This window comes from Labrus bergylta, chromosome 6 (genome assembly GCF_963930695.1).
Source record: "Labrus bergylta chromosome 6, fLabBer1.1, whole genome shotgun sequence".
Classification (NCBI taxonomy): domain Eukaryota; kingdom Metazoa; phylum Chordata; class Actinopteri; order Labriformes; family Labridae; genus Labrus; species Labrus bergylta.
The window spans coordinates 21,177,916-21,198,339 of record NC_089200.1 but is presented as its reverse complement, the minus strand read 5'-3'; the positions used below and the strand labels follow the sequence as shown (position 1 = coordinate 21,198,339).

At 39.9% G+C, this 20,424-nt stretch overlaps 1 protein-coding gene across 1 annotated transcript; it reads right to left on the bottom strand.

Moving 5' to 3' along the window:
- Nucleotides 1-1,494: 1,494 nt before the first annotated feature.
- Nucleotides 1,495-19,299, bottom strand: plpp2b (phospholipid phosphatase 2b). Its single transcript, XM_020647610.3, has 6 exons — nucleotides 18,830-19,299; nucleotides 7,802-7,953; nucleotides 7,297-7,559; nucleotides 6,712-6,769; nucleotides 5,417-5,593; nucleotides 1,495-4,358 (listed from the first exon to the last, which is right to left on the bottom strand). The coding sequence occupies exons 1-6, from the start codon at nucleotides 18,903-18,905 to the stop codon at nucleotides 4,200-4,202; spliced, it is 885 nt and encodes a 294-aa protein (XP_020503266.2). The 5' UTR covers nucleotides 18,906-19,299; the 3' UTR covers nucleotides 1,495-4,199.
- Between the last annotated feature and the right edge of the window lie 1,125 nt (nucleotides 19,300-20,424).

The window sequence follows — 20,424 nt, the reverse complement described above, 5'->3', positions numbered from 1 at the left end:
ACTTCCTGCCTCTCTTCACTTTCTTCTTAGAATTAAATAAAATAAAGTGCCCTAAAAATATCATAAAGAATTCATCTCCTGTGGACCAAACCATTCAGGATTCAGGATTCAGGATTTTAAGGAATGTTCTTTAAAAAAAAAAATGGATTTGTCGGGAAACTTTTGTTTGCAGAGCAAACATACTTTATGCTTGATATGGACCAATAGCTTCAAAGTAAATATTGCACCATATAAATAAAGCCTTTCAAAAATGATTCTAGATGGAATGTGCAAGTTCAATCCAAATAAGTGAGGTTTTCATTTGGTTTGGGTTAAGTTTGCAGAGCAGATATTAGACATTTACTTTTAGGCCTGTAGGTTCACTGATTTAGCGTCAGTATTTTATTAATCTCTGGAGAAATTTATGACAAAAGCCATAAACTCAAAAGTTGCAAATCATACTGAAGAAGCTAAATGGCTTAATAGTCATGTAAATAAAATACCTAACACCTTTACTTACTTAGGCTTATGACAATATTGTAAAAAAAATAGACTCAAAGATTTCCCAACATGTAACTGAGTAATACTGTTTTAAATTAGGGATGACTGGTTTTCAATACCGCTGCCAAAGAAACTCCCACAAATGTCCACACGTGTCCAATGTTTATTTCATGATAAATATGCATGTTTATTTTTGTGCAGCATTCCTTTCTCTGGCTAGAGGCTACACAAGAGACTCAATTCACCTCTCTTAAATCCTCAGCGCTTGGTTTGAATTATTCTCCTAACAAGAAATTGTCTAATGCACAAGACAATCATGTCATTAATCTGTCACTCGCCTGGCTGTCTTACATGTTTTTGTAATGCAAAAGCACCAAAAACATGTGCTACTAACAGTTTACATGTAGTTCTGTCTCTTACCTTACTCACGTCCATGTAACAGTATTTTTTCCCTCTGAAATATATTGCCTGCAGGGACAATAGATTGAGCGGGTAAAACAAATTCTCAAATGTAGCTCCACAGGCTAAATGTTATTTAGGCTGACCAAGCCAAAACATGTTTGCATAGCGTGGTCAGCACAAAAGGAAATATGTGGCTTTTGGCCAAATTAAGCCAAAGTTATCAGGATTCTGAGAGCAGATACGAGACATTTTCATGGAGAATTAAGTAAATATGAAATTCACAATATTCTAAACACAAAATGAAACAAATGGTTAAAACGCCAACTATGTCCTGAACTTCTGACCTTGTGGGCTGAGGAGTTTTTATTATGACTTGACTATTAAGCATTACAGTGAACTTTACTCAAACATATTGAATTATTGATGCGGTAATCATTTAGTTTATCATATTTCAATGACTCCTTCATGCAGGAAACATGTTTATCATCACCTATCAAGTCAAGAATTGATTTTAAACCTCAGATCCTGTATCAACAGTTTAGGAAGGTCCAGTGTAATTCTTTCATAACGTCAGTGGCATGTATGTATTCATTAAAAGAAAACAGTATAAGAGAATGTGTATAATAGCTTTATTTTAAATCATCTAGTTTAGAACCTATTGATGTAAACTTAATAGAAAAAGCAAACAATATGAATTAAACAAACAGGAGATTGGACAACCAGTGCCTCCTCAGACGCATTAATTCAATGAAGCACAATAACACATGGAGCCAGCTGAGAACCTTCGGTTTCCATGAAGCTGGAGGGGAATCAAATACCATGAAGTTTCTACATCCTCCTCTGGGCTGTTAGTGAAGCTGCACACATGATTTAGATGTAGGGGTTCAGGGGAGGGGGCACACAAGGCACTTCACCACAACCAGTTCCAGCTGTTTCTTTTTGTAAATCTGTGTTTTAAATGTGAAGAAGTCCACAGGGACCCAAGTTCACCATGGGACACCCCACTCCCCGCAAAGTACCCCACCTTTTCTCGAGTCCCTTCTCAGCTTCAGGGCTTCACAATCACAACCAGGTGAGAGTCTATTCGTCTTCCTGTCTTACCCCTCCTATCGGGTTTGCGGTCTGTCTGATGTGTTGTCAGGGGTCTGCATACGAGGATTGTACAGGAGATCTTACTCCCAAATTAACCCCATCTATCAGCACAGGAAGGGGAAAGGCAACACAGACCATACTTTGAAGTGGGAATGGAGCAGTGTTACAAACTTCAAAAACAGGGTAAAGTATGTAACTCTTTATCATCACAACAGCCTTCAAAAGCCTCGCCAAGGCATCTGGATTTTGTTTGGACCTGGAATTGGATCTGTTTGTGTGGCACTAGTCTAAGAGGTCCCGGGCCAAAGCACATTGTACAGGTGAAATTAAAATGTACTGTACCTACATGTGAAATACAAACACACAAGCATATGTATATATACATCCTTCACACAACACAAAACTCATCTTATAGCATTATTATATACAGTATTTGTGGCTCATAGTGGCAAGCAGGGGTGATTGCACAAAAACCTTAACAGCACTCCAACCTTATATGACTAACTAAAGAACTTCTGATATTTCAAATAAATGAACCATTTTCAAAATGGTTGTCTCGTCCTTATTTATAGAAAAAAACTTTTAAAAAAATAGAAGGAAAGATCGATGCCATATTTCTTGACATTTAATTTAAAATATAGTAGTGGTATGACACATAGATCTGTTCCAATGGTTTCTACCCCTGCAGTCCGTTTAACACAGGGGAAACCTCAATGAAAAACAGCACAATTCAATTTATGCATTTTAGAAAAGTATACCTACAGCTGAGTGAGAAGTTAGACTCTTATTTTGAGAAACTTGGGTAGTACTACAACATGTCACTTAAGAGACAGCAGTAAGAATAACTACTGGGCGTAAAAATCCACTGAGGGTGAATTAGGGTTACAAAGCCTGAGTCACCAGGCATGACAAGCCTGTATGGTCACTTTTAAAAACATTGTGTTGTTTGTCAGAGTAGATCCTCAGACCTGTTTGTGAGGCAGTTAAAGCAGGAAGAAACAATTTGTCAGGTGATGTTAGATCATTGAATGATGCGTCTAGTCTGGATCATGGTAAAGTCCATAAACGGTACATCTCTGTTTTTTGAGCAGAGTATGTGTGGCATTCAATTTCAAACAAATACAATTAAAAAATCTAATATATTGTGATCTGTTTGCCAATTTGAAATAAAATGTGTTCTTATTTTGACACACGCTCTTCCGGTGAGGCGCCAGACTAAAAGGTGCAACTACATGAAGCTAATCCACAAACAGTGCCTTAACCAATATGTTTCACATCCTTGTGTTTTTTGCTTCAAATATTACATTACAAATGTGGTTGTCTACATACAAAATTATAAAAACATACCAAAACCTTAATAAAACTCCATAAAATCAATAAACTCCTGGCGATTAAAATAGTTGCCTCTATTGCTAAACCCACTCAGACTAAAAACCCAAATCTAAATAGCCCAGATTTTGGCAGAATTCAGGCATTTTAAGGCGGTTTCACCCAATATACTTAATTGTGGGGAGCATTTTCCCTGCAAACACAGCCTGAGAAGCTTTTTTTAAGGAGGTGGTGGCATAAAGGCACATTAAAGTCAGAATAACAATTGTCAGTTGGCAGGAAAGGACTCATAAAGGGATGCCCATGTTCCTCTGTTTCTGCTGCATGCAGCTAACACACATTAGCCACGAGCACTTAGTGTATCTTGATATATCATAGCTTTGTTGCTGTGGGTTTGGAGTCTTTCACTTAATGCAGCTTTACGCACATACACTGAAACATCAACAATGATGTCTTAGGAATAATATGCCCCTCTCTCTCTTACAGGAGAAAAGGAGGTCATTATGGCGTCTTTGAGAGGGGGCTCATGCACCTGCTGATGAGATGCAGCCCCTCTCAGTCAGTCCAGTGGTTGGGGAGAAGGAGGGTGGTGTGAGTGGTTGACAAAGAGGGAGGGAAGTAAGGGCTTAGAAGCTGCAAGCTACAGACCTGATTCCTAACTCAACTCCTTTCTAAACGATATACAAAGGTCAGAATTTATAAAACATTCTAAAATTTGACTTCTCACTTTGCATCAGGAGTCTGCAGTGGAGTCAGGAAAGCCAATGACCCAGGTTATTCCCTGAACTACACACTGTTGATTGCACAATAAAGGTTGAAGACCCAGATTTGGGACCTTATAACTTCAGGTTTAGGGTCTACAGCCTGCAGCCTTTGTCCTCTAGAATCAGCCCATATCAAACTGTGCCTGGATTGTGGTGATAGTTGTAATGGTTGCTATGGTCAGAGTCCGCAATCTGCAGGCTGGGTTTCCTCTCTGGCTCTTCGCTATCATCCGTCTCTTTCCTGGTGCAATGTGGAGGACGCTTCTTGAAGAAGTCTGACACAAAACGCACCTGCAGAGAGTGGAGAAGAAGGGAAAAACACAGGAAAAGGAGGTTAGATTTGGTCACTGAAGGAAAAATGTTCCCACAGAGATTGGAATATTTGCATGTGAAGGATACAGAGGAGGGAAGGGGCTGGGCTGGAAACTGTGATTACATGTGTCTGGACAGGTCTGTGCACAGCTGGTGAGTGACATACTCACACACATCTGAGAGGAACACACAGAGAGCGGGCACAACCCCTGTAGGCCATAAAACACTATGCCCAGGAGGGTCTCTAATTGCACACAGCACGTTGAAGGCCAAAGGCGCAGGCTGACTTCACAATTAATCATACATGCACAAACACACACATGCACACACAACACAAGGAGAATCTCACACACACTACCATTCCAGAATTTCCACAAGGCGGTGCTGACAGTGGCTCATTCCAAACAGGGAATTGGCCAAACAATAAAGTTCCCAGCTGGGATCAGTGAAAAGAGTGGACTTATTGCCTGAGAGCACGCCAGTGTGAGTGTGAGGTTTTGTATCCAGTCACACTTTGCTGCTGTCACACTTCACTTCCATTAGTCTTCCTGTTTATATTAATTTTTACATCAAGATTGAAGTACAGCTGAAATATAGGATCTATTGCAACGATTTGGCTTTGAAGGGAGTATCATCGACAGAAAGTTCTCATTCTTCATCACTCTTAGGACCTAGTCAGTTCCACATGTGTTTGCTTTTTTCTCAAGCCAGAAACCACAGAAGTAGGACTCAAAGTTACCATGTCATCAAGTGAGGCTGTAGCTACTTCACAGAAAATGATATGTTCAAAAAGGTTTTAATACTTCTGTGTTTAAAGAAGAGAACAAATGTAAAGTTTTCAGCTGACAGCGTCACAGTCTTTTCAGTGTATAAACTCATATTTATCTAAATAGGCTGTGTTAGCCTCAAAGCATCTTTACACCCGGAACACACCAGATGTTACACGTTATTTCATGGACATAAAATGTAGACATTTTTAAATTTGACAATGTTGTAGTTGAAAAAAAAAAAAAAAAAAGGTTGTCTTGGAGACTCACATTAAGTACAGCAACAAGTGCTCCCTGCAGCAGCCCCATCAGCACATCACTCCAGTGGTGCTTGTAATCAGAGACTCTGGTGTAACCCACATACACTGCAAAGGCCACCAGGAAGAACTGGATGGTGGGCCGGAGAAGTCTTGCCCACTTAGCCACCAGTCTGGCCTGCACGTAGAGCTGGACAGGGAAATAGTGAGTATGAAAAGAAGAGGAAAGGTAGGGTGGGGTGGGTTGAATGACGAAAAGACAAAAAAAAAAAAAGAGATAGGAGGGGTAGACATGGTTATTATTCAGGGGTTCCTTCCTTTTGTAACAGCTTGCTTCAATACTGAAAAAAAGGTGTCATAATTGGTGTTATCTATTTAGATAATCTTACAAAAAAATGTTGTCAGCAGCAAAAAAAACTGTAAAATAAAGACAAATTATTCATTTGTACTGAAAATACCAGCATGCTGTATCATCAGGTATAAGGGTAGATACATATTTAATTCAAACAATAAAAAACAAATGATGATAAACACAACGCCTCAAAATGTATTCCTGTTAAAAAAAAGGTGTAAAGGACCACTCAAATTGAAGTCCTCTATGGACCAAAACCACCTTTTTTTTACTGGAAGACACCACTTTCCATAAAATTATAAACCTGGCAACAGAACTGACTTCTCTAAGCTTCTGCTGGGCTGCTGTTGAAGGTGCAAAAAAATTGGCACTGCCACACTCTGCAATCATCACTGTAAGACACATGCTGGTTATTATAGCTTAGCTCTGCTTGCTTGCACTATTTTCCTGGACACTACCTTAAGATATGAAGTCATTCCTTTCAAAAACAGTTTTTTATTTTTTATTTGGACTGAACAAAGTGAATAGTTTGGCCTTTTGAGCCTCACGGTCTCACACTGGTGCCTGGCTTTTAGCACAAAGAGACGAGGCCAAGGGTAATGAACTGTATGGGTCTGGAAGACAGAACACAGCACATGCTTTTTTCCTTGATCATTGCTGGGAAAAAGTCAGCAGAGGCCTCCAGATCACTTCTCTCAGTAAACACATTCTTCCTCTGAACTCTTGCCTTGTTCTTTTAAAAGTCCACAGGCACAAACTGCCTCTTTGGGCCTTTTCTTCTTTGCAACAATTCTGCCTTCAGTTTAGATCCAAATGGTGAAGCAATTTATCAGATGACTCTTTGGTCTGTTAAGCCTGATTCATGACGAGATATTTGTAGGGACATAGCAAAGAGATTATTCCATGTTTACTGTACACAGAAATACATGTTTATATGAGTTTTGAGCAGAACTTACCGCTAGGAAGAGCATGCAGTACATCCCGAAAGAGGAGTGGCCAGAGTAGAAGGACAATCTGAGGAAGAAAAGTCGTCTTAACTTTAGAGTCTTTTGGGCATCATTTTTTCAGAAAATGAACTGTGCTCCCAACCATGAGCAAACCCCTTTTTTTGTTAACTAGATCACCAGAAAATGATCCTGTTATTACAAGAAAATCAGATTATAATTTTTTTCTTCTCAAGATAATGACATAATGAATCTGTTATGTAAAAAAAAAAACAGCTTTGCCATCCCGTGATAATTAGAGGAATAAGTCCAGATCTTGAGAAAACAACTCTAGCTAACTTGTTTAATACAAGAAAACTAGAATTGTTATCTGGAGATAATGAGATAAATAAGTGGAGATCTCAAGACAACTATTGGAATTGAATCATATCACAGGAATAGGAGGTAAGGAAAATGTCTGGATGGATGCACTTCTGCTTTGATCTTCTAGATAAATCCCACACCAGAACATTGATGTTAATGTAAAGCATCAATTAAACATATTTTCCCTTCAATGCACAATAACACAAGTTCAATGTGAAGATTTTCTCCCCCTACCTGGACTCTGTGACGTCCTGAGGCCTGCCTGTGCAGTTGATCACCTGCATGTATCCGGTGCAGACCTTGGGGGCACACACGGTCATGAAGTTGGGTCTGGGGCGGCCAATTGTGAACTTGGCAAGGTCAGTGAGCGACTGGCTGACAGCTGCTCCAAACAAGAAGGTACCCACTACCTTGTAGAGAGCAGCTACATACTGGTTAAACTCAGAATTTGAGTAAATCTTCTTGCTGTAGACCAGATAAGCCTCTCCAGAGCAGATCTAAAGGAACAGGCCAACAGAAGAAAGAGTTTAGGGATATTCAATCAGTTAGTATTTTATCTGCCTCATTAGAATGAAACTATTTTTCCTTTTTATCCCTTAACACATTGCCTAATTCTTTGAGGCAATTTAGTAATGGAGCGAATAGCACAGGATGTTGAAAAGTGACCACAGCTCTGTTAACTTTCTATAATTTCTGGCTTTTTTGAGGTGGGACTTAAAAAGCCCTCTATGACACTTACAATGATGACAGTGCAGGAGATGGTGACCGCCGCCAGCATGCCATGAGTAATGGTGTCTTGTTTTATGGGGTACATGATGCTCTCATCGTCACAGTAAACCCCTCTTATGTAAGGCTTAAAGACGAGGGTCATGATGAGGCATGGCAGTGCCGCTGCAGAGAGAAACAAACCAGAAGAACAACAACAGTTTATTGAGATGGATTAGAGTTAACCTATTTGGAGAAGTTGTGTTTTTGCTGAAATGATTGAAGGAACAAAGTTAATCCAAGTCTAAGGAACCCATATTTAGGAAAAAAAAATGTTTTGGAATAACACATTTGTCTTGGTCTTTGCAGATTTTCAGACATGACATCATTCCAAAGCAGGGAAGTAAAAATGTTTCTCTAAGCACAGCTAAATTGTTTTCTCTCTCTCTCTCTCTCTCGCTCTCTCTCGCTCTCTCTCAGGCCTCAAGGTCTGAAACCCCTACCCTGAAAACAACCCACAGGGAGAAAATACATCCAGTAGGTAAATACCAGGGTAGAAATGCACAGCAAGGAGCTGAATAAACATGAACAAGACTGTACACAAATGACTGCAAACACAACACATAAGAGGTCTGAATAATGTGGCTGTTTGCAAAACAGCTTCCCAAGGCTCCTGTGAGCAGGGCAGATGTCCTTGAAATGTTTGTAAAAACATCCTTGCAAAAAACTATTCACACACTCTCTTCCTCTTACATTTTTTCTGACATCACACACACTCACTTCACTACAGTTTGTAGTTGTAAATATGTTTACTAGTAAAACTTCCAATCTTAAGACGTGTTCTTTATAGAGTTATACAGATAGATACAAGCAGTTGAATACATTTTCTAGAATATATTTTGCTCGTTCTTTTTGCCAAACTCCCCTCAAGATCATCAGAGAATGATAGTGTTTAAAACAGATTTGGACTAACTATGTCAAACTGGGCCAACGAGAAGCAAAGAAACATACTATTTTACAAATACTCTCAGACCTTCTGTGGATGTCACATTTCTTTTCCAGGCAGAAGAAGTTGTTCAACATTTTGACCTATGAATGGTAAATGGACTTGAGCTTGTATAGCACTTTTCTAGTCTTCGGACTACTCAAAGTGCTTTTTACACCGCAGGTCACACTTATCCATTCACACACTGATGGCAGAGGTTTCTAAAGTGCCCATCAGTAATTCCTCATCCATTCATACACATTCACATGCCTTCATTGCAGCAGCGGGAGCAATTTGGGGTTCAGTGTCTTGCCCAAAGGACACTCTGCATGTGGCTCTTAGAGCTGGGGATCTGAACCCCCGACCTTCCTGTTGAGAGGCGACTGACTCTAATAACTATAGCAATTGTCCCTGGCCACTAACTTTTTTTCAACCCATTTTTGTGCCAACAATTGTGAATGTATTATATTCAAAAGATATACGTGTTTGTAATGATTTGTCAAAGTTTCCTTGCCATCCATAAAGTCTTTGGTATTTGAGTGCTTTCAGTGAAGAGTGTCAAGCAGAAAAAAAGAAATACCAAAACAGTAGCCCTGTATTTTGTGACTGGTATCACTATTTGTGACATTTAATAAGACATGTTAATAATTAATTTAAGCATGGAAATAATTACGTTTTTCAGTCCCACTGAGGAATGTACTCTTTACGCCCTAATAGTCCACCACCGACACTATCCATAACATGCAGACAGACAGTGTTGGGGCCACTATGGAAATGCTGTACCGCCACATTCTAAACGCAAGAAAAACAACTGAGAGCACTTTGAAAAGTGCTCTCACCAATAGTACTACATTCCTGTGTAAATGAGCAGTGCACCCCTCCCATTCTTTTCAGAAAATGTCTGCAGCTGACATAATTCTAGGAGGACTTCCAGCGAGACTGATGGAGACTGAGACTAAAGGAAAATATACAACTGGATGGTGGATCTGGGCTCAGCTGCGCCAAGCATGAAACCTCTTATGATTAATATAGAATAACAACCTACTGTAAATGTTTGAATACTGAAAAAATACAAAAACAGCATTTATGTGCTTTTTCAAAAGCAGTTCAAAGGATGTGGTGAGGTATTTAAATGTTTTGGAATTTTAAAAAAAACTTCACAATGCATGGCACAAAAAAAAAAAAAAACACCAATGAATACAACTACTGAAACCCTTACTGGCAGGAGACATAAAAAAGATTGGCACCCCTCTTGTGTCTGTGTGGAAATGCTTCATCCAGCAGCTAGTTAGCTTAGCATGCAGACTGGAATCAAGGGGAAACATCCCTGGTGTGTTTACAGTTATAAAAAATTTCTTTATGGTGGTTTATCAGAAAGACTGTAAAAAAGGGAAACAGCAAGCCAGGCTTTTATAAAAAGGTACAAAATGTGCTGTCTGGCAGAGAGTTACCTGAAAAGATTTGTTCCTTCATCATGTCTGTGCCCTGTGAAGCTACAGCCCGCAGTTAGCTTAGCTTAAAAGACAAGAAACAGCTAGCCTGGTTCTGTTGAAGGGTAACTAAACACCAGAGCTTTAAGCCTGTTTCTGTTTGTTTTTTAACCCTGCCTTTTAGAGTGTTAAAAGCAACAGAACTGTGGCTGATAGAGACAGGGAATAATAATTCATTCCTTTCTCAAATGCAGATAAGACTTTTCCATATTTGACTACAGTGTTGAAGTGACTTATCACAAGTTGTTTTTTATCATCCTGTTTGTCTGCTCGACTGTAAATGCAGCTCCTGCAAGGTTGGGTTACCATGAGTCACATGCAGTTATGTGTTTATCCTTTAGAGCTCTATTGTATATTCTACTCTCAACACAGAGCTTCTGTTTACTGAGCCAATAAGGTTCTTTGTCTAAATGGTGTCTGAGGAAAATGTGTGCTGTTGGCATGTCGCTAAACAATGTCTGTACTCATCTAATGACACCTCGGATAGTACGATGTCAGATAGAAAACAGATTCACACTGCATGTCATTGTAAAGGAGTCACTGCGTATGGTTGATAATTGTGAAAGGGACATTTCTTAGTTAATTAGCAACTTAGCAGTAAGGGAATTTACTTATTTAGTGACAGAGCCAGGCTAGCAGTTTCCCCCAGTGTTCAGTCTTTATGCCAAGCTAAGCTGCTAGCTGCTCTGTTGCTACATATTCACCATACAGATATATGAGTGTGATATCAATCTAACATTTTGCCAAAACCTAATATAGCCTACCTCCCAAAATGTATAAGCACTGCTTTGACCAACTTAAGTGGAAACTATGAACACTGAACTTTTGGCAGTAGTAGCAGCTGGATGACAGATGTCCCTGCACAGCAACTTCCCACCACACTATCCACCAGGCGAATGTTGGATCTCTGTTTATAAGTCCATCAGCCATGTCAGGACATGGTAGACTTTGTTTAAAAAGTCTTACTGTCTTACTCCTCAAAGCTTCCTCTTAGAACCACTGAAATCCTGTTTGTCCCAACAACACAATATGGGGTCTTTTGTGTTTTACTAACATCCTGTCTGTCGGGAGCAGCAGTGATATGGATTTACTGAAGTGGCTTTTAGGTCATACATCTGTATCCTGCATCCTGCTTCTAGCTGTCGAGAAACTGATCAGAATATCAAGAAAAAAAACTGCCTTTGGTTTACATTGTTGAGAAAGTGTTGAATCTCAATAGGGAAAAATCATACATGGTGTCATTACAGAGTTATTAGCCTATTTGGTCTCTGACTAAAGGTTCCGATATATTCTATAAAGGGCTCAATATCTCCACCAATTGCTTTGTTTGAAATAGAGGATTTCATTTGGGTGGGGGAAAAAACATTTGCAAGGAGTTCTGAATCCTCAGGAAAGTTTTGTTAAATATCTTCTTTTTTTTTTTAAAATCATTTACAGTCTATTTAAATCCATTATGGCTGGGAGGGAAATTTACATCGCTTGTCAAATATTGAAACAATATTTTCAAAAGCACAACACTATCAGGCAGTTTGTATTACAAGATATGAAAACAACTGTCCATGGTGGGGTTGGTGCACAGGGTTGGATCAATTGCTTATGGGAGACATGTTAGCATGAAATCTGTCTCTATTCAACATATTTTGTCAGCCAACTAACACTTATAAATACATGTTTCAATGTTTGTATTGAGCACCACATGAAAAACAAACTGCAACTACAAACAAAGCAAAGACAAGACTTGTTTGACTGGAAACAAACACATATTATTCCTACATAACAGCAAGTTTTGTATAAGACCAAGCAGGACAAAGTAAGGGTGAAGGTTTATTTACTAAATACAGCAATGATGAATCTTACTTTTTTTTCTTTTATATAGTTTTGGGCCATTGCTCCCAATGGACAGGACAGCTGTAGTAAAACAGGAAATGCTGGGAGGAGAGAGTGGGGGATGACATGCAGAAAAAGGCCAGATTGGATTTGAACCCACAGCTATTGCGTCTATACTATAGCCTCTGAACATTGAGCGCTCTACATAAGGGATAGCATTAGGCTAACCGGCGCCCTGTGAATGTTACTTTTAAGTAGCAGAAGGACTTCATTATTCCTACAGTGGAGTCACATGGTAAAGTAACTTCAAACTGTTTTATGAAGCTTTTAACACTAGCCAGAGCAGAGTCATTAATCACAGCAGACAGAGAAAAATGAAGTGAAAATCTTCAGAGAAGTGCCAGCAGCTGATAAAACATGTCCCTTCCCTCCATCTAGCAACTCAAAAAAGACTCAATAACTTTTGCTTGTACTTCAAACATCATTACAACCTTGAGTATTACTTGTAGGCTGTTTTCTTAATTTAGCCATACGCTCATGGCCTTGATAGATTTGTTATTTTGCATATTTAATCGTTAGGCTTTACCAAACTTTGGATTTTGACAGTTGACACAGTTCATGAACTGAGTGAAGTCAGGCCACCTGGCCTTAAATAACCATCCCTTGGCTTGTAATACATGTATTTTTTTCATTTCTGGATTAATGAATTGTGTTGACCTTAGCTTAACAGACATTTTTACAAGTTTGGGTGTAAAAGCTTGCATATAAAATGATGTAAAGAGTCTGGTCTTCTCTCATGGGGAGAACTGGTACATCCTGAGGTGTGTAGATGTGCCTAAAGAGCAGAGCCTCTGTGAAATATCTGCCAGAAACAAACAAGCCTCTCTTTTAAAAAGCTGACACACACGTACATCCAAAGCATACGGGCAGAAAATAGACCTCTGGGCAGACAAAATAGGTCCCCAGACTACCACGAGACAACCCCATAACTGACACTGCACCCAGAGCTGCCTCCACTTAAAGACCCAGTGGTGTCTCTGTGTTCAGCTTAACCCAGACATGTACAGCAACACTTTTTTTTTTAACAAGAAAACACAAAATAACATGTGATAAAGTGGTACTTATTTCTAGACACCTGCTTCTGCAGATAGAAGGAGGAAAACGTTGCCAGTTTGGAACGTAGCCAGGAAGCTACTATAATCTCCAGCTGCCAACCTGAGCCTCTATTATAAGATCCTGTTTGAGGGTGCAGGATTCATGATGTAGGACTTTCCTGTCTTAGATTTAGAACCCATTTCAGAGGCAATATTTACATTTTTGGAAGGTTAAGGCTTATAATTTACCTGGCTGCATATTAGCATGTATTAGCTTTAGCACCCCATTGGCTTCCCTTGATAATAGTGCAAAAAACCAAAATAACATGCAATGGGCAAGTGTCTACTCTACAGGGTCAGAAGAGTATAAAACAGTCGGAAAAGCATAACGGAAGATGTAGGCATTTTAGAGACAAACAAAGATGTCAGTGTGAGAACAGATTTACACTCTTTCCTTCCTTCCACCCCAGATGATTCACATCCTCCATTCAGTTTTTTCCATCCTTTTCTAAGGCGTTCATTCTTCCCTCTGCAGCGCGATCTTTTCTGTCAGTCATTTTCTTGAACCCAGCGTCCTCCCACACACTTCTTCTGCTGTAAACATAGAGGCCTCAACCGGACGTCGCTTTATTTAGCCGGGAGATGTGCAATTATGGACCACAATCGCACTCTGGGGTTGACATTCGAGGCTTGTCACATCCTCTCTCGGTTCAGTTGTTTTTATATACTTTTTGTCTCCCAGTCTTTCTAAAGAAAAGTGGACTCCTCAAACTACCAAGATCATCTGGAAGTTCTTGCGACTGGTTCGAGATTGACTCACACCTACTTGCCCTGGTTTCTCTGACATAACCTGCTGCACCTGTAAGACCATGTGGTGGGACAATTATTCTCCTCAATTTGAAAAACATACAGTCTGGAGTTTAATTCTGCACATTTTCAAGGCGTGTTAAACCTCTGTGTGTGTGTGTGTGTGTGTGATGTATGATGGGTGTGTGTGGAGTGTTCTCATGCCCCCGGACTGCCCCCTTTGGTCTCAAAGTTTCCTTCAGGTTCACAGCTGGAACATACACTCCTCCGTCTAATTTCTTCCACTCTCATTTCCCCACTGTGAAAGTCACACAGCGAGCATCTTCCAATTAATCTCTTCCTTCCGTCGATAGTCTCTCAAATTACTACCATATTTGGCATCTTTATTTTTGATCACAATGTCACTGTTTATGCCTCCGATGTCTGTCACTTTCGACTGTCGACAAGGAAGGAGACTGGCTTCAACTTCTTCTTGAAGCTACAGTGACTGTTTGTTCCTATCTTCAACGCAAGCACGCGTTTGTTCAGATGTCAGCAAGAAACCTGCAGCACCAAAGCTCTACATCTTAGGTGATGTTACAGACCTTCAAGGATGGTTTGCGATAGCAAAACAACCAAACTCTCTTTCTGTCTGTCTCACCCCGAACCCGACTGACTCATGTGGAAGGTATGTGCTGAGCCTACAACCTCCGCCGGCATTGGCCTCTGGAATTCTAATTCACAAGAGGAACGCCCAACCTCACCAGTCACACCAAATCCTGCTCCTGCCCATTCTTTATTTTTAATCCCCCAGTTTCGCTCCATGCATCATTCACGCATGCTTAGCTGTAAGCGGTGCAAAAGGAGACAGGGTGGCAAGTGGAGGTTCTGTGAGAGCGGTGGGAGGGATGGAGGCTAAATCTTGGGTGGAAATCAAAGAGTTTGGGTTTTTGGAGGGGATCAAAGTAGCTTGCCACACAGGTTTAAACCTAAACTATAAAAGTCTGCAGGAGGAGTTCAAGAGTAGAACTGTCATGGAAGATACTGAGATCATAGGAAAGCTAATTGATGCAGGGTTTTTCTGTTGCTTTTTTAAACTTCTGCAAGTTTGCAAAATGCATCCTGAAACTATAATTTGAGAGACTAAATCAAACTGTTGTTGAGTTTTTTCTCAAAATTGTGCAGAACTCTGGTCCTTGTCAAAAGGTAGTAAGTGTTTGTGTGTTATGGGAGAACACATTTCTGAAAAGAAAATCATCTTCCAAATCGTCTTTAGATGGCAAATAATGTGTTTTCAGTAATAATGAATATCATAATTACTTGAAATCTAACACTGATTATGAGACACTGTCTTACATTAAAAATACCCCCAGATTCAGTACAGTTCATTTACCCTTTGTTGGTTTACATTTCTCAAAATGAATGACATAATGCTTCTTTTAAAAAAAGAAGATCAAAACCCACTAAACTGTATGATTGAGACAAGACTCTTTTTTTTTTTTACCAGACAGTTTACCACAAATCCCCATGCATGTAAGATGATTACCAAAAGAAGACGAAGAAGAAGAAGAAAAAAGAAAGAAACAAAGGCAGCTCAAATTTCTTAGAGGGACAAGTCTGTTTGTTCAAAGGGCTTTAGTTTCAACAATCTGTCTTCCCAACAAAACTGCAATAAGAGGCCCAGCTCCTCTGAGACCCTGCAGCTAAACGGCTTCAACAAGCCACTCAAATAGACATCCAGCTAATAGGTCATCCAATAACAAAACATTATTGCACAATTTAATAATGAGAACAATTTCAGCCTTTGGCAAAAACAACAACTTGAATGCTTGTTCTCTACCATATATCCCAAAACAATGTGTCTATAATATTATATCTATAATATTATCTGCACAATGTGTAGAAAATATTATGGTTTTAAGCTAAATCTCACTTCAATACACTTAACAAATGGAAAATAAAAACAAGCTAGTACCATCTTTTTGCACAATTGGGAGATACAAACTTGAAAATATTTAACTTCAGCTGCACACTATAAAGCAGCCCTTGGTGTGTGTGTGTGTCTGAGTGTTTGTATGTAATCAATGACATAATAGCCTTTTGACACAACCGGTTTGTCCTAACCTACTTTAATGCATAACAAATGGAAGAAAAAAAAGTTTGCATGAGAGTGTGTTGCACCTATGCCTTCCCTTTAGGCCATTTAGCCACACACATTACTTATTACTTCAGACTTTCTAACACATTACTCATAGCTCACAGTTCATTCACATTCATGTCCCCTGCAGCAGCAGCTGAGTCACATTGCTCCTCTGACTCCTATACTGCCTCCACCTGCAATGCTGCACCTACAAATAGGAGGAACTGTGGGCAGGGAGAGGTTAAAGCTCGGCCTTTCCTCTCTGTGCACTCAGCCAACACCCACCTTCTATTTGTGCTGAGTGTAGACTTACACAGAGAGAGGAAGGGAGGAATACAGGGAAGAAAGAATGGAGGACGAGAGCTGACCATGAACAATAAACTCAAGACTGGGGCATATATCTGAAAAGTAGATCAAATGTTTCAGACATAAAAATTGTTGAAATTGAGAAATGATTCTTTGTTGGCAGCCACATTACAGCAGATTTCTTCTTTTACAGTTCTAGAGAATGGGTTTTAAATGCTCATCCATTTATATGGCCACTTTTAGTTTGACTTGGGCATGGCAGGGTATGAGTGAACGAGAAACTGATACTGATAGAATCAGGATAGGCCTGACAACGATACTGGTATCAATATTAGCATCGATACATGTCTAATACTGATTATGGCTTCAATATCAGCAATGAAGCAGGGATGTAACCAACACTGGCATCGATGTTCTACGTGCCTGATACTGATTGCTATCAGGATCTGCATATACCATGTCTTAATATCAGTATAAGCCTGATACCAATAATTGTATAAATATTAGGATAATGCTACACAAGATTAATATTTAGAGGTGAGTATAGTGAAGGTAAAGAGCTATTGTTGAAGAGGAAAAAAAGCTAAGGATTATTGCTGATGTTAATCATAGAGGAAAGACATTTCCATTGGTAGACTTACATGGGATTTTTTGGTTTACTATAAGAAATGCAGACAAAACCAAACCGAGTTTCCATGTGGACTAATGGTGGACGTAATTACAAGCTCCACCTTGTAGTTACTACATGACTGGGGAAACCGCACATAAGCTTGAGGTTGATTTGACGAGTGTTTGGGTGAGAGACGTGGGTGGCATCAGGGTGGGATGCTGCTTCCAGACCTGACTGACCGATCGACTAACCAAACCCAGCCCCAGACGTTAATCCCAGACATGTGACAGCGAAACGGCTCGACTTATCAACTTCAGCAGCTCTGTAACCCCCTGCAGGAAGAGGACGAGCTAAAAACTGCACAGCAGAGCACATCCACACATTCATGAGCCTTCGTCCTGGTCCCCATCCAACTTCATTATCGTCATCGGAACAGACACAACAAGAGGTGAACACATCGCAAACACCAGGATGTAAGGCAACACACGTCAGTAAGAGGCTGGCGGCATTAATGCAGAATAAGTCCCACAGTGTTACATTTCACACAAACACATTATCTGAAAGGCTGCAGCTGAAAACAGCTTCTTCTCAGGGAGGAGTTCTCAAGTTTGCTGTTATGATAAGCGTATAGTCGTCTTAATGGAGGATGAAAGGTGTCATGCAAATGGTTATTAAGAACGACTGATTTTAATATTTCTGAATATGATCATTGATCTTAGATTTTGATTCGTTATTTGAAAGGAAGGAAGTATTGATTTATTTGACCAGTTTAAAAGTGGTTTAATATATAAATGTTTTTTTTTTTACTTTTCTGTGCCAATTTATATATCCTCTAATTGAGCAAACCATTAATCTTTTATTAATTCCTGATTTTTTTTTCCAATTAGAAACATGTGAATGAAAAGTTTTATAATTCTTGAAAACCAGTGCATGCAGTCATTGTACAGTATCATATCATGTTAAGTCCCATTCATTAAAAGATTCAAAGTAAAATATAAATGATGACAACTAAAACCACAATATGTGTCATGGTTGTGATTCACTTTCTAACATCTCATTATTTCAACCATTTCCCAGAGGGTGAAGAAGAAGAAAATGTTGTACAGTAATGATGGGATCTAGTTACTACAGCAAAGGAGATGAGAAAAGAGGACATGTTGTTCCTTTATAAGTGGTTTAAACCTGACTTTTGATGAAAAACAATAGTCTATGGAGCAACGTGGAAGTCATCTTGAGCAATGCACTGAATGTGGGAAGTGGGAACATTCTTGGGAAGAAACCTGGCAGACAAAATACAGAAGAAGGGCACACACATGCATATCACATTTCCATAAACAAACATTCAGCTTCCCGAGGCTCTGTCAAATCCTGCAACGTTTTTGGTGAGTATGAGGCATGCAGGAGGCCTGTGGGAGCAAAGAGAATGATATTTCCTTTTTCCACTCGGTGCAATTTAATGCCACATCGCTGCCAGGAGTGGACGAGGTCGCAGTTTGGATCTGCATTCACAAACAAGATGACAGGCTGCTCTTTTACTTTCAGACTCGGGCATGGGAATCATTTGCATTTAAGAGAGAGACTCAGATCAAATCGCTTCCGTATTGTCCTGGGGATGGTTTTCATTTGTAAATAAACATATATTTGTTAGCCAGATTCCTGAGTTGCTGCCATGGCTGCAAACGCAAACACAAACACACCATCGACTGGCAACGAAGTGCAGTCACCACAAAGATCGTATCTTAAACCCGCTGACAACATTGAACAGACAATTCCCAGATAATAAAGTCAGATTATGCTGACGTATAGTTAGACTTCACAACTTACCGACTATAACACACAGCACGTCCATCACTACGTAAAGCTTCTTCTTCTTTAGTTCCTTCATCTCCTTTGCGTTCATTTACTCTAAAATATGACAGTCGACGCGAGGATAACTATTTTTTGGGTAGAGTTAAGAAGTCCATGAGCACGCTCTCGCTTTGCAATACAAGTACAGGCTATGCAAACAACCTGCCAACCTGCACTACGAGTTCTTCCGGGATCCTTGGAACTACCTGTGCTGACATTGACAGCGAAGGTGTGGAACTTCCTTAAAAAGACAGCGCGTCAAAAAAAACTCAGCGCTGGATCCGTGCGTCTTCCTGTGCTCATTGCTTATGCGTGTAGACTACAGAAGCAAAACTGCAGAGAGCCTCTATTTCCCAGCGCTGGAGGCGTCGGGAGAATCCAGAACAACTTCTTCTTCTCTCACTCTGAACACACACACACACACACACACACCACGCCACCACTCTGGTCCCTCCTCCTTATTGCCTTGACTGGCTCCTCTCTGTCGATCAGATCAGACACTTTTTACGCACAGGCGACGGGAGAGAAAAATCTCTGTATGGTTAGGTCGATGTAAGACTTGTCTCAGAAAATAAATGTTTTCTGTATATGGGGGAGGGGGGGGACTGACTGCCAAATGGGACTGACTGCCCTGACTGCTTATCCCTATGAAGTCATGTCTTAATCAAACACATGTCAACATATTATTTTAAAGCAACGCAATTGGATTGTTGCCTAATTTGCCTCCATTTTTAAAATCCTCACATCTATCAGAGCCCTGAATGATCTCATCCCATCATGCACCCCAGTTTCCCCTTGAAAGCGCCACAGGATATTATACGCTCCAACTGACCAGTTTTGTTGGGAGTACCAGGGCAAAAACCCCCCTTTCGACTGCAAAGCAAACAAGTTCCTCATAAAGTCCAAACAGATAAGTCACAGCCATCACATCAGTGGGAGGTGGACTCATGCTGATCTCACTTGGTGGGTGACAACAACAATGATATATGAGCCATTTTGGAAATACAGCAACATCAGCATGAATTAACACCAGGATGACTCCAGGCAAAACTTTAATTTAGCTCCAAGCAGCAAGGATATATTTCCCCACCTGGAGTTTTTTTTTATGAGACCACAAAGTGCTTTAGTCTTGCTTTTGCAGGAAGATTGAACTCTTTGTGCATTTAAAACATCATTTTAACCCCCCAAGACCCTTGAGTTATGTAGATAATCGTCTGCACACTGGATATTGCAGCTTTAATCGACCCTAAACATATTTAAGACTGAATATCAAATGGATCAAAATAAGATTCTATCTATCTGTATAACTGAACATTTAAATGTAATGTAATGGAAACCAATCATCAATGACATACTCAAGAAAATCAGGAATTCAAAACAGCAGTATTGGGACTTCAGGATAAGAGTGGAAGGAGTATAATTGAAACTGGGATTTTCCTGCCCTCTTCTGGCTGCTTCTGACGGTGACAAGTTGACTCCAGCAGACAATCTAAAAGGACCTTTCAGAAAAATCAACTAGACATAGATTTGAAGATTCACCCAGGTTTTCTCTGGGAACAGATTCACAAGAG